This window comes from Oryzias latipes, chromosome 6 (assembly GCF_002234675.1).
Source record: "Oryzias latipes chromosome 6, ASM223467v1".
Taxonomy (NCBI): domain Eukaryota; kingdom Metazoa; phylum Chordata; class Actinopteri; order Beloniformes; family Adrianichthyidae; genus Oryzias; species Oryzias latipes.
Window position 1 is genome coordinate 182,776 of NC_019864.2, and position 13,931 is coordinate 196,706.

The 13,931-nt window shown below is 41.6% G+C and overlaps 1 protein-coding gene across 2 annotated transcripts in view; it reads left to right on the top strand.

The window, feature by feature from the left end:
* Positions 1-13,931, top strand: part of LOC101163132 (polypeptide N-acetylgalactosaminyltransferase 18) — a 262,834-nt gene that overhangs the window by 130,798 nt on the left and 118,105 nt on the right. For both annotated transcript variants that reach the window (XM_023955408.1, XM_023955406.1), the window contains exons 2-3: positions 8,738-8,945; positions 9,015-9,181. In XM_023955408.1, coding sequence (XP_023811176.1) covers positions 8,738-8,945; positions 9,015-9,181 — 375 coding nt within the window. The remainder of the gene's footprint in view (positions 1-8,737; positions 8,946-9,014; positions 9,182-13,931) is intronic.

A 13,931-nucleotide genomic window follows, 5' to 3' on the forward strand; every position in this document is an offset into this window, starting at 1 on the left:
TATTTCAGCTGGAACATCTGGCTTTCCAGCGAGGAGAATCTCAACTCGTCCAAGAGCTAACAGCTGATCTCGAGTGTAAACAATGTAGCTGCATCCTAACGGATCCCCTGAGGCAGGTTCAAAAAGTTGAGAAAAAATAAAAAAACAAAAAGCAAAAGTAATAGTCAGATTCCTGTCCTTTGTCGCAGAACTTTGTAATAGTTGTTGAAAAATACAAAAAACACAAATAAGTTGGAAGAAAATATTAAAAAACGCAAAGTAAGGAACACAAAAAGGTAGAGCTGCCCAGATAAGCTGCCACACACGCGGCGCCATGGTAACAATCAACAATTTATTCTTCTCCGATGACGTGCCATCAGAGAGCTGGGGGGTATTCCAAAAAGCAGGTTATGATATATATATATATCTTATTATATATATATATATATATATATATATATATATATATATATATAAACGCCCCTCTCACCCTCCGCGGGTGGTTTCTCCTCCAAGCTCGGGTCCTCTACCAGAGGCCTGGGAGCTTGAGGGTCCTGCGCAGTATCTTAGCTGTTCCTAGCACTGCGCTTTTCTGGACTGAGAGGTCTGAGGTCTTTCCAGGTATCTGTTGTAGCCACTCCTCCAGGTTGGGGGTTACTGCCCCGAGTGCTCCAATTACCACTGGACTGGCACCACTGTCACCTTCACTTTCCAGGCTTTCTCCAGTTCTTCTCTGAGTCCCTGGTATTTCTCCATTTTCTCATGTTCCTTCTTCCTGATGTTCCCATCGCTTGGCACTGCCACATCCACCACAACGGCTTTCCTCTGTTCTTTATCCACCACTACAATGTCTGGTTGGTTCGCCATTACCATCCTATCAGTCTGGATCTGGAAGTCCCACAGGATCTTTGCCTTCTCATTCTCTACCACCTTCGGAGGTGTTTCCCATTTTGACCTTGGGGTTTCCAGTTCATATTCTGCACACATGTTCCTGTATATTATTCCAGCCACTTGATTGTGGCGCTCCATCTATGCTTTCCCTGCCAGCATCTTACACCCTGCAGTTATGTGCTGGATTGTTTCAGGCGCTTCTTTGCACAGCCTACACCTTGGGTCTTGTCTGGTGTGGTAGATCTGAGCCTCTATTGCTCTGGTGCTCAGGGCTTGTTCCTGGGCTGCCAGGATGAGCGCTTCGGTGCTGTCCTGTAGGCCAGCCCTTTCTAGCCATTGGTAGGAATTCTTGATATCAGCCACTTCAGTTATGGTCCGGTGGTACATCCCATGCAGGGGTTTGTCCTCCCATGAGGATCTGTCCTCCAGCACTGTATCCTCTGCTCTCCATTGCCTGAGACATTCACTGAGCACACTGTCAGTTGGGGCCTTGAGCTTGATGTATTCATGGATCTTGGATGTTTCATCCTGGATAGTGGCTTCTACGCTCACTAGTCCTCGGCCTCCTTCCTTGCGGCTAGCATACAGTCTCAGGGTGCTGGATTTGGGATGGAACCCTCCATGCATGGTGAGGAGCTTTCGTGTTTTAACATCCGTGGTCTGTATCTCTTCCTTTGGCCATCTTATTATTCCTGCAGGGTATCTGATAACGGGCAGTGCGTAGCTGTTTATTGCCCACATCTTATTTTTGCCATTGAGCTGGCTTCTCAGGACTTGCCTTACTCGTTGGAGGTATTTAGCTGTTGCAGCTGTCCTTGTTGCCTGCTCCAGGTTGCCATTTGCCTGTGGAATTCCAAGGTACTTGTAACTGTCCTCGATGTCTGCTATTGTTCCTTCTGGGAGTGAGACCCCTCCTGTGTGGACTACCTTGCCTCTCTTTGTCACCATCCGGCTGCATTTCTCGAGCCCGAATGACATCCCAATGTCAGTACTGTAGATCCTGGTGGTGTGGATCAGGGAGTCAATGTCACGCTCGCTCTTAGCATATAGCTTGATGTCATCCATGTAAAGGAGGTGACTGATGTTGGCCCCATTTCTGAGTCGGTATCCATAGCCAGTCTTGGTGATTATTTGACTGAGGGGGTTGAGACCTATGCAGAACAGCAGTGGGGACAGAGCATCACCTTGGTATATCCCACATTTGATGGACACTTGTGCAAGTGGCTTCCCATTGGCTTCAAGGGTGGTTTTCCACAGCTTCATTGAGTTTCCTATGAAGGCTCTTAGAGTCCTGTTGATGTTGTACAGCAAGCATTCAGTGATCCATGTGTGTGGCATTGAGTCATAGGCCTTCTTGTAATCAATCCAGGCTGTGCACAGGTTGGTGTGTCGTGACTTGCAGTCTTGACCGACTGTTCTGTCGACCAGGAGTTGGTGTTTGGCTCCTCTGGAGTCTCTACCAATGCCCTTCTGTGTGTTACTCATGAATTGATCCATGTGCCTATTTATCTTTGTTGCAATGATGCCTGACATGAGCTTCCATGTTGTGGACAGACAGGTTATTGGCCGGTAGTTGGATGGGACTGCACCCTTTGAGGGATCCTTCTGGATCAGGATCGTTCGCCCTTCCGTTAGCCATTCGGGGTGAGTCCCATCTCTTAGCAGCTGGTTCATTTGTGCTGCCAGGCGCTCGTGGAGTGCGGTAAGCTTCTTTAGCCAGTAGGCATGTATCATGTCAGGGCCCGGTGCTGTCCAGTTCTTCATACCTGAGACTCTTTCTTGGATGTCTGCCACTGTGATGGTTACTGGATTCTGTTCAGGGAGGTTGCTATGTTCTTTTCTCAGAGAGACCAGCCACTGGGCATTGCTGTTATGTGCTGTCTGTTTCTCCCATATACTTTTCCAGTACTGTTCAGTTTCCAGCCTTGGTGGGTCTGCTCGGCTGTTTTGACCCTGCCACTGAGCGTACACTTTTGCAGGTTGAGTTGCGAAGAGCCTGTTTAATCGTGGCTTCATTGTCTCTTGTGTACCTCTTTAGGCGGCTGCTCAAGGCTAGGAGCCTTTGTTTGGCAGTTTCCAGTGCTTCAGGTATGGGCATCTGGCTGTATCTCTTAGGTACTTGCTTTCTCATTGTACCTCTTTGAGCCTCTGTCAGCTTACTCACATCCTTCCGAGTTGCCTTGATTTTGGCCTCTAACCGTTCCTTCCATGGTGGGTACTGTTTTCTTCCATGGTTGCTCTTGTAGCCAAGCATCTCAAGGATCACTGCTGCTGAAGTGTAAACCAGTTCATTGGTTTCTGTAATGTTTTTGGTAGGAATTGCCCTCAATGCTTCATTCACAGTTTCCAGTAGACTTTCAGGTACGTCACTTAACCGTCGTAGTTGGTGTCGGGGTAGCCTAGTGTTCATTGTAGACATGATCTTGTCTTTCAGGTCAGTTGCTGCCTCGCTCAGTGTAATTGTGGTTGTTGGGGCTGTGTACCCAATCTCAGGGTGGAAGTGTGGCATAACCTCCACCATATATATATATATATATATATATATATATATATATATATATATATATATATATATATATATATATATATATATATATATATATATATATATATATATTATATATATTATATATATATATATATTATATATATATACATATATATAATCCTGATTATTTATACAAAATAATATAACCACCTACTGAAATAAGAAACACTTGGAAACACTTAAAGTGGACATTGATGGTGTGGTCCATTAGGACCTGCTGTCTCCTTCATCTGTCTCCTTATCGTTGCCTCTGCCCCATATCCTCACTTCATCCTTGTAATGTTCAGTCTTGGTCCTCTTCTTCATCACTTGCCACTTCACCATCTCTTGTGCTGAACCTCTTGTTCTCTCAAGCCCACTTATATAGTCAACAGACTTTTCTGAATTTTATATGCTCTTTTTGTCATTTTAGCTTTGGTTATAGGTCTTTGGCATAAGTTTATCTAATAACTTACCTGTAAAAAGTAAACACTTACCTTGATGTTTGTTTAGTTTCAACCTGATCCTCATATTCAGGTTTTAACATCTCAGCTGCTCCGATCTGAGTCAAAAACACGTTTTGTGTTATTAATCGATCATTTGTCAAAGCCAAACAGATTGTGAAAGATCATTTGACTATTATCACAATTTGCCGGGTCCATTTCTTTAAAGTCTGCACTTTACAAAACTTGAACGATCCAGTGGAATACAGTAAGTCGAATTTTAAGCTTGATCCCTTTAATGCATTTTACAGCTGGAAATAAACAAAGTGATGCAAGGTAAGGCTCTAAGGCAGTTTCCCTCGGTTGACCCCCCCGCTCTTCCTCTGTTCACCACTGTCATCCAGATCTCTCCTGTCAGCCTGCTCTCACAGCTGAGCTGCTTGACAGTCTGCAGTGCGGTTGCAGAGCTGAAGTGCGACCGTCCTGCAGGCCTGAATTCAGATGAAGAAGCACTGGGGAGGATGATGTTGGGATTTATTTTAGAAGCAGAATTCTGTCTTTATACTCGCTTGACGTGTTCTCAGAAGATCCTCCGCTGAAAGACACTGCTTTGATTCCGGAGTGGAATGTTTTTTTATAGAACACGTTATCCTCAACAACTTTGGTATCTGGCTGGGCTCCTGTGGGGGAATAAAAGGTCAGAGCTCATCTGCAGACCCTCAGGCAGGATCTGGGGGTCTACTTGGACCATAAGATGGGGGATTCACAGGGGTCATTAGTGGATCAGGAGGAGAATATCCAAGATAAAGCGGAGTATAAGTTGGGAGAACTGAGGCAAGCATTCGAGTGTGGGTTTTGAAAGGCAGAAAGCCTTTTACCAGTGAAGCGCTACGACCAGACAGAAAATATTTTAAAAAAATCTAAATTCCCCTGATCCACTATAGAGGAACTGTAACTTCCTGAGGTTTGTCTGAAATGAAGAAGCAGAACGTAAAAAATAGATGGAGAGACAGGCTGGCTAGTCTGTTGTCCAATGTTGTCTGTTGTGTATGTGTGTGGGCATAAGTGTGTGTGCATGGGTATATGTGTGTATGTGTCTGTATGTACGTGAGTGGGCATAGGTGTGTGTGTGTGTTTTTATGTGTGTGTGTGTTTGTGTGTATGTCTGTGTGGGCATACATGTGTGTGTGGGTGGGTGTATGTGAGATGTGCGTGCGTGTGTTTGTAAGCTGATGTGACAGGGCTCAGGGTCGCCTGGTTTACTAATGTCTGCGGTTGAGTTCTTTCTGCCACAGTCGTTTGTATTTTTTTGTCCTCCACATGTCTGTCTGTCTGTCACTCGTCATCATCTTCCTCACATCATGTTGTCACTTTCTTCGTGCCGATCCTCTCTGACTCTATCCCTGTATCAACATTATTTCAGTTTTTTGTTGTTTTTCTGTCCTCCATTTCTCTCTTTGTCTCATTTGTGTTGTTGTATGTGCTCTTTGTCGTTTATTTAGATGCAAATGTGTTGCTGTTGATTCTGTAAGGACGTGTGGAGGAGTGATTTTTCTCCTCCCATGTGTGTGCAGCATCTCCCTCGTATTTGAGTGCTCTGTGTGTGTGCTGAGTGATTGTTCAGCTGAGCGGACACTACTGTTGAGCCAATTTCCAATCTACCAAGGTGATCAGAGGACGAAGGCTCAGTGGCCTCACAGATGCTGTCAGGGCTGCTGTTCCATCCAACCTTACGCTTCACTGCAGACCTTTGGCAGCACCGAGTCCACCTGTGTGTTCAGTGTGTGTGCTTTGTTTCAGTGCTGTGAAGCCGTTTTTGTTTGTCACATTCAAATAATAAACAGTTTGAATTTGAATTTTTAAAGCAAAACGTTTACTTGCAAAAACACACCGAATGGAAATTTATTAAAAGATGAGTTTTCAAAGCATTGCTTCTTTGGAAGAAATGTGTAAATGCAAGCAGGCGAATCCAAACTAAGATGTCGAAAAACATTTGCCTCTTTTTTACTTACTGTTGAATTGTTGCCAAACTAGTATGTAGCTTGTAACTTAAATAAAAATAAAGCTTGGATGTGGAACTTAGGGCTGCACAGTAGTGCAGTGTTCAAATCCCAGCCAGGTCCTTGCTGTGTAGAGTTTCTCCCGACACATGCAGAGGAGCAGATACTACATAATTCTTCTCAGGTCTGCCCCTATTATATGGTAACACTTGGTCTTCACTGTTGTTGACCGTTTCTCCAAAATGGTGCACTTTATCCCTTTAACAAAACTCGCTTTAGCTAAGGAGACAGTAGACGTACGGCTCCGGCAGGTTTTTTGGCTCCATGGTGTCCTTAGGGAGGGACACGGTTTTAGGCAGACATCCCCAATTTACAGCCAGTCTGTTCTAAGTTTTGCTGTTTGATCATCAGGTTTTCATCCTGAGCCCAACGGCCAGTCAGAAAGGCTTTTCCAGCAGTTAAAAGCTAGTCTACGCATCTTCTGTGAGGCTCTGTATGCATTCCGTCCACTGTCTTTGCGTCTTATTCTAAGGGCTGCTTCACTAAGCAATTCCTTTTTTCGCAAAAGCCATTAACACTTGTATTATTGTGTTTAATGCAGACTTTCTAGTGTAAAAAGGAAGTTCACTGTTTAAAAGTGCAGGACAGGGTGCTTTCTGCCCAACATCACTGAAGCAGAGTGTGACGGCAGAGTGCATTATTGAAAGCCTCAGCACATAGAAAATGCTGATATAAAGTCAAAGTGAGAGCCCGGTTGAGGCGTGTGGCTTAAATTTGGACAGGAGACACAGAGCAGAGAAGCCTGGGTGGTGCATTTGTGGTGCCCATTATAAAGCTTGAGGAGAGAGGTTCCTTTTCACCCTGGAGACCATTAAGTATGTTGCTGGCAAAGGGAGAAGCACGCCTCTTCTGGCTAATAAAAAAGCCATTTGGCTCAGGAAGGCAGAAGGAAGATGTCAGCTTTGTTTTGATGGCAGAACGGGAACTAAAAGCTGTTTGACTTTCTCAGACTTTTTCTGTTATGTTTTTATGTCACTAAATAGTTTAACAATCTAGTATTTTTATCCACAAATAAGTGTGAGATAATAAATCCATTGCACCATTTCAAGTTTATCTACTATAACTCTTTGAACCCCACCATTATTATGTTGTCACTGTAAACTGACTCACTTTATTCATAGATTTCATCCTTCTGGCATGGAGAAAGTCAAGAACGTCTTATGTTCTTGGACTTTTTTAGGTTGTTTGTTCCTCCAAAGGTATTGCTCTGTTCAATTTCTCACTTTTGTTCAATTCTTGTTTTTTGTGTTTTTTTTCAGTTTTCCAGCAAGCTTTGAAGACACATTCTGATGAAAATGAGGCTTTGGTGTTTTTACCATCTTGTGGCATTTTTCTGTTTATGGGAACATATATGAAGAAAATTCAGATTAAAATTGTGTTTCTGATTTTTTCTTGAAATTGTTGTGAATCAGGAGCAGACAAGGAGAATGTAATTTGAAAAGGAGCATATTTCTGATGCATCCTTGCAGACAAATAGATTTATAAACGCTTTTGTTTCCTTGTCTCAGCTGGAATCTGGATCTAAACTGTACGGCTGGCGAGCTCCAGTATTGCTAACTATTTTTGTTGCACTGCTAATGATAGCCTGGGGTTGTGAGGATCTGTAAACTAGCAGGAGAGAGTGTAAACAGATGGATAATGGGAGATGGGTATGGGATTACTCCACGCCAACAGTCCTGCCCCCAACTCAGAGATTAATTTCGAATGAACTCCTGCCGCTCTGCAGAAACTATGTCCTAGAACAGGACAGTTTTTTGGATTATCCTAAAATCAGCATTATTAATAATTAAAAGAGCATTGGCAACACTTTGAAAATAGAACAAAAGATGATCGGAGTGAAACTTTTCTTTCATTTCTGTACTATATTCTTGTCTTGTTGAGTTTTTGTCGAACTGCTGTCAGTCTGCTGCGTGGCAATTGTGTTTCCAAACATGAAAATATTTAAAAACACTAAAATTTTGTTGCCCCTTGCCTTCGCCCACAAGTGGCCGGGATAGGCTCCTGCAGCCCTGTGACCCCGAAAGAGAATAAACGGAAGAAAATGAATGAGTGAGTGAGTGAGTGAGTGAGTGAGTGAGTGAGTGAGTGAGTGAGTGAGTGAGTGAGTGAGTGAGTGAGTGAGTGAGTGAGTGAGTGAGTGAGTGAGTGAGTGAGTGAGTGAGTGAGTGAGTGAGTGATTTTGTTGAAGTTTCAGTTTGACAATCAGTTATTTGCAGAACTGAGCTTCTCTTTCAGTCCCTCCAGACCTCAGCAGACAACTTTTATTTGGTAACTATGAACAACACTGTCACTCTAGACAAAATTAAAATCATATATATATTTCTTACATGTTTTAAAAAGCACTTAGCTGAGATGGCGTCTGACCAGCTGGAGACAAAAACTGTTAGAATTTAGGAAATGGTGAATACTGTACTGTATAGTGCTTTTTTTTTACCTTCCTTGAAGGCCCAAAAGCTCTGGCGGCGAACACTTGCGCCGACCCTCCACCAGAGACAAGCTGGGGTTCAGTGTCTTGCCCAACGACACTTCAACATTTGTGCAGGCAAGCTGAGAATCGAACCTGCAGTTTTCCGATCAGAGGTCGGCCGCTCCACAATTTTTAAGAAAAAAATAATCATACAAAATTTTAAAAACCTTTAAAAAATGAATTAGTTAAAGTTTGGATATATATGTTGAAAAGGTTTGAAGCTGTAAGTGTCAATGCGTCTCCTGCTTTTGTAGTGGGTGGGGGGAGGGGGGTGCCGGGGTTTTTGATGATGCTGAGGAACACGCCTTGTAGGGTTATGTTTTAGACTGTCCATCCTTAATTCTCAAATGTGTCCCGACCCTGTCCACAGACACCCCACAGAAGGACGGTGAAGATGCTTTGTCCTCACCCGACTCCACCTCTGATCGCCCTTCCTCGCTGTTCAACCACTGGGGTCGAGACTTGGGTCCAGAGAGTCGAAGGGCAGCCCTTAAGAAGTTCCGTTACTATGGATACAACAGCTACCTGAGCGACCGCATCTCCCTCACCCGGCCGATTCCAGACCTGCGTCCGGACGGGTCAGTCCTCACAGACCTCCACGTTTCTCCTCTTGGAAGTAAAACTTAACGCTTTGTTGTGTCCTCCAGGTGCAGAAACATGTCGTTTTCATCAGACCTTCCTCAGCTCAGCGTCATTTTCATCTTCGTTAATGAGGCCCTGTCGGTGCTGCTGCGCTCCGTCCACACGGTCATCCAGAGGACTCCGGCATCTCTGCTCCAGGAGATCATACTGGTGGATGACCACAGCAGCAGCTGTAAGAAGCCTAAACTGTCCCAGTGACCTTAACCTTAAACAAGCTGTCTTTACTTGGGTTCTTAGAAGATCCTTTTTACCCAGCAGTAAGGAATACCGGATTTCCAGTCCTTAACTGATTCTCCCACTTATTGATTTCACATCTTTTAATACAAAGAACTTCATAACTGCATATCTTCTTTTACTGGATCTATTCAAAATGTGTTCAAATCTCTGGGGCTGGATTTCGAAAAAACAATGGCTGGATGGCGGTAAGTACTGGCACTGGTTCAAATTCCATTCCACCTGCACAGATTGGGTATCCCACTTCCGCCTGACAGCAGCTGGGATAGGCTCCAGCAACTACCTGACCCCAAAAGGGATTCAGAAAATGGGTGAATGGATGGATGGATAGCTGCAAAGAGTCAGTACTTTAGAGTCATTTTATGGTATAAACAAGACAATTTAATTTACGTTGAAAACAGCTATCAATCTTTCCAACCCACTTAATCCCTTTTGGGGTCACATGGTTGCTGGGGCCTATCTAAGTCACTGTTGAGCAAGTTGGGGTACACGCTAGACAGTTCTCCAGTCTGTCACATTCTGCACCACATCTTTTGTTCACTGGTGCCCCCGTCCAGAAGAGGTACACAGAGTAGGAAGTGTTCTAACATCTTTCCCGGTCTGCATGTTGAGTTTTTGTTTGGACATGGAGTCAATGAGGATGGAAGGTCTTTCTCCGTCTGAAACTCTGGTTCTGATTTGCTTTAGTTTCTAAACCTCAGGGGTGTTTTTGCTGTGTGTTAAATAGGGTTTTGTTCACAAAATCCATGATTGAGCCTACTTAATAATCTGAAATCCATTCTTCAAATAAATTAATTGTTTTTATCTGCTTTTGATTAATTTTTGATTTGTGATTTTATCAGTAAAAGCTCCACCTTTGCACATTTTCTGTTGGTAATTGTGAAAAATTTATTGATCCATATCAAATACTGATGGTTTAGAATGAAAATTAGAAGAAACAAAAAACACTATTGAAATGGATTTAAGCCTGGGACTCGATTCACACTGAAGTTCCACCCACAGAGACTTGAGACTAAACCTCACAAACTTGAAACATGAGGTATGATTAGGCCGAGACTTGTGAACCATGTCCATTTGTTTTTTGTTTTTGTTTTTTCAGCTTCAGGACATGTCAGATCTTTAAAATAAAAACTCTGTCTCAAAACGGCCAGACGACTGGATCCAATTGCAGCAGGTTTATGAGCTCAGCTTAAAGTCCACAGAGCTAAATTGGGATCAGGCAGGCAAGGGGCAATAACAGGCATGGGAGAATCAGAGAAGAAACTGTAGTAGTCAGGATCCAGACGAGGTTTGGGGGAGGTGGCAGGCAAACCGAGTCAGAGACAAAACAGGGACATGAGACAGAGATCAGGTCCAACTACACCGCTCAGTAATGTTGCGAGAGTGGCACAAACAATACTTCACACTGTGTGAGGCTCAGTGCAGAGCTTAAGAGCACTGGGAGTGGTTACAAATGAAAGTCAGGTGTGTGGCAGCCAGGAAGTGTGCGCTGGGGTTGCTGGGAGATGAAGTGCATTCATAACTCTGGAACAACTTTAAACTAATATAATGACAATTTGTGACAATATAATGTTCATTTTAATCACACATTTGAGACTTAATATTACATGTGAAGGCTTAAGACTCGACTTCAACATGCAAAGTAACTTCTCTAGAACTTGTAAATCAAAGTTGAGTCTTTTGTTTTTGCTTGTTTTAGTTGATACTTTAAGTTTGAAGTAATTCCAGTGACCATTGAGGCTTTTTCTGGGGGTCATTTATCTATTCTATTTATACTCTGTTAAAAAAAACACTTTAGGATGAAATAAATTGTAATTTTTTTTATTTTGATTTAATGGTAGTCTTTCTTTTTGTTTATGGCTTTGACAGCACTGTGTTTGAATCAAGAGTTAATTAAATGAGTGTTTGATCAAAACACTGAATTCACATTTCAGATCCAGATTTTAAACGGTACAGTTGAGTTCAGTCTGAGGTGGGGGGGTGGGGGGCAGCATCTTTTGTGCATTTATGTCCTACTTTCTCTGCCTTTTGAAAATGCAAAAGCATTAGCTGCTAATGCAAGACACCCATCAAGACTTATTGAAGAGGGGGCATCCAAAGTCTGGGTGTTTGTAACTGCATCCCATAGCATTGAGAATATTGCATTGCTCTGCTTTCAAATATATAATTACTGATATGACAAATCTGTCTGGGCCTGCAGATTTTATGTGTGTCTGGCTTCCCTCAGTTCTTCGATAATGTCATAAATCAGAGTTTGGTTATGGTTACTGCACATGGGTGATTAGTGCAGGAACCAGGGAGAGAAATGTATTCATCATTTACCACAAATTTTTCTCTGCTAACACATTACAAATGCCTCAGTGTGGATTCAAATGGCCTGAGATTTAAACATTTTGCCTGGGATGAATTTAAATGTTCCCGAGGTAAGAGTCCATCTAACTGGCTGTGTTTCATTGGGTCAGCTGATGAATGTTTGTATTTATTAATGAGGAGTTTGTTGGAGTTTTTTTCCTTTGTAGCCGTTGTTCTGATAGCCAGGTAGACCAGGTAGACCTCCATTCAGAAGCTGCTGTTCTTCTACATGTTTTACCTCCTTCTAAAGAGGGGAAAAGAAAATAGAACTTTAGTTATAAAACTTTATTTATCTTTTAGGATATACTAAAGAATCAAAATCACAACTTTAGATGGACAAGTACACACAAAGGAACCTGAAGTCTTCGTGGAGTTGTGCAGCTTTAATAGAGGAATCCACATAAGCAGTTGTTTCTAAAATGCACAGCCTCTTATTCCATTAAAAAAACCTTTAGCAAAGATGGAAATGGCTTGGTGTTGATTTCATAAGAAACTTGAAGAATTTTGATAAATTTGTGAGTATTCCTCTCAGCAAAGCTACAATGGTTTGATATGGTGAACACAGAAGAGGCAAACTATTTGAAAAAAAATCATAGCAGCTTTTTTAGTATTTATGTCAGGAGTTCAATTAAAGTTTGTATTGAATTTCAGTCATCATTCTCTTGCCACACTTTTGGTCTAAAATTGTTATTTTCATTATCAGAAAACATTTCATTTTTTACTTTCATGAAATACTCACTTTAGCACTGATATTTGAAGGCAGCTGTGACCTTTCTTCATCACATATCTGTAATAAACACAAAACAATACTTGCAGAAAGCCTGTGGTGTATGATCGATATTTTAGAGTCACACAAATCCTGAAGAGATTGGTTAAATGTCTATTTCCTGTGTTCAGACTGACAAGTTTCTCTGTGTTAGCATCTCACTATAAACGCAGGATTTCATGAGGCTTTAAATACCAGAATCAGACTTTTTAGGAGAGATTTGCTGCATTAAAAAAACTGCACAATTGTAAAATAGTTCCTTAAGAACTTTAGTTCATTACATTTTTGTTTAAAAGACGTTATTTGTTGTATAACAGTTTATAGAAACATGTGAATTTCCGTTTACATCCTAAGAGGAAAGGAGTTTGGGTTTTTAAGGTTCCTCCCTTAAAATAAACAGTAAAATAAAAAATAACTGACAGTGATGTTATAATTTTAACAGCTGAGGAAACCCATTTAATTATTTTTACTTCATTTATGAATCCAATCAGTTTCACAATTTAAGCAACATGCATTTAAAATAGTAAAAAGAACATGTTATTATTGATCATAACGTTTAAACCCAGCAGCTATTTACTTTCTAACAATAATTTATGAGCCACTCATAACCTCAATTATTTTAGAACTGAATTAATTTGTCATAATAGAAATGGACTTTTTCTCAAACACAAAATGTGGATCAAAAACATATCCAATTTAGTGTCCCTGGATTGAAAATGAATGTTGTATAAAAGTCCCAGCTGTGGTTCAAACAAGTCCATCTTCCTTCCAGGTCAGCAGCAAATTGCTGTTCATTGAGGGAAAAAAAAGGGTTTTCAGGATGGGGGTTGAAATAAAAAGAAGGAAGAAGGACGCCACCGTGGCTGCAGGCGCCATTTGAACACAAAGCAAGCAAACCAGGAAGATCCCGGTTCCTCCTCCTCTGTGGACAGAGTTTTTTTAATCAGGAAGATCACATTTACAGGAAGGACTGAGAAAAAATATTTAAAGTCCCACTCCGATCATCTTTTGATCTATTTTTTAAAGCGTTCCCGTGGTCTTTCAATTATGTTTATGCTGTTTTTAGGCAAAATCAAAAACCTGTGATGTTTTTTAGACATAGTTTCTGCAGAGAGACAGGAGTTCATTAAAAATTCACCTCTGAGTTCCGTGCAGGAGCAACCCCACAGAAAAAGGCCACAAAAACACAATTTTTATTGGAGTGGGACTTAAAGAGGCACATCTCACATTTTTTAAAGAGACTGGTCCTAAAGACACACTCCAATGAAAATTGGGTTGTTGGTGTTTTTAACTCAGATAATTTTCCAATAACCTACTGCCGCTCTGCAGAAACTATGTGTTAGGAAATAATACAGTTTTTTATGTGCCTAAAAACGGCATAATAACATTTCAAAGATCATTGGGAACACTTGTACAAAAATCAGAAGATGAACGGAGAGGGTCTTTAAATGACTCCAGGGTCATTGTGTCTTTCTTTTGTGTAAGAAAAAAACTTCATAGATATCTTTTTTTTAGAACAAAAGGTCTATCTGCACACAAATCCAAAGTGAATATCTCGAGATGGTAAACT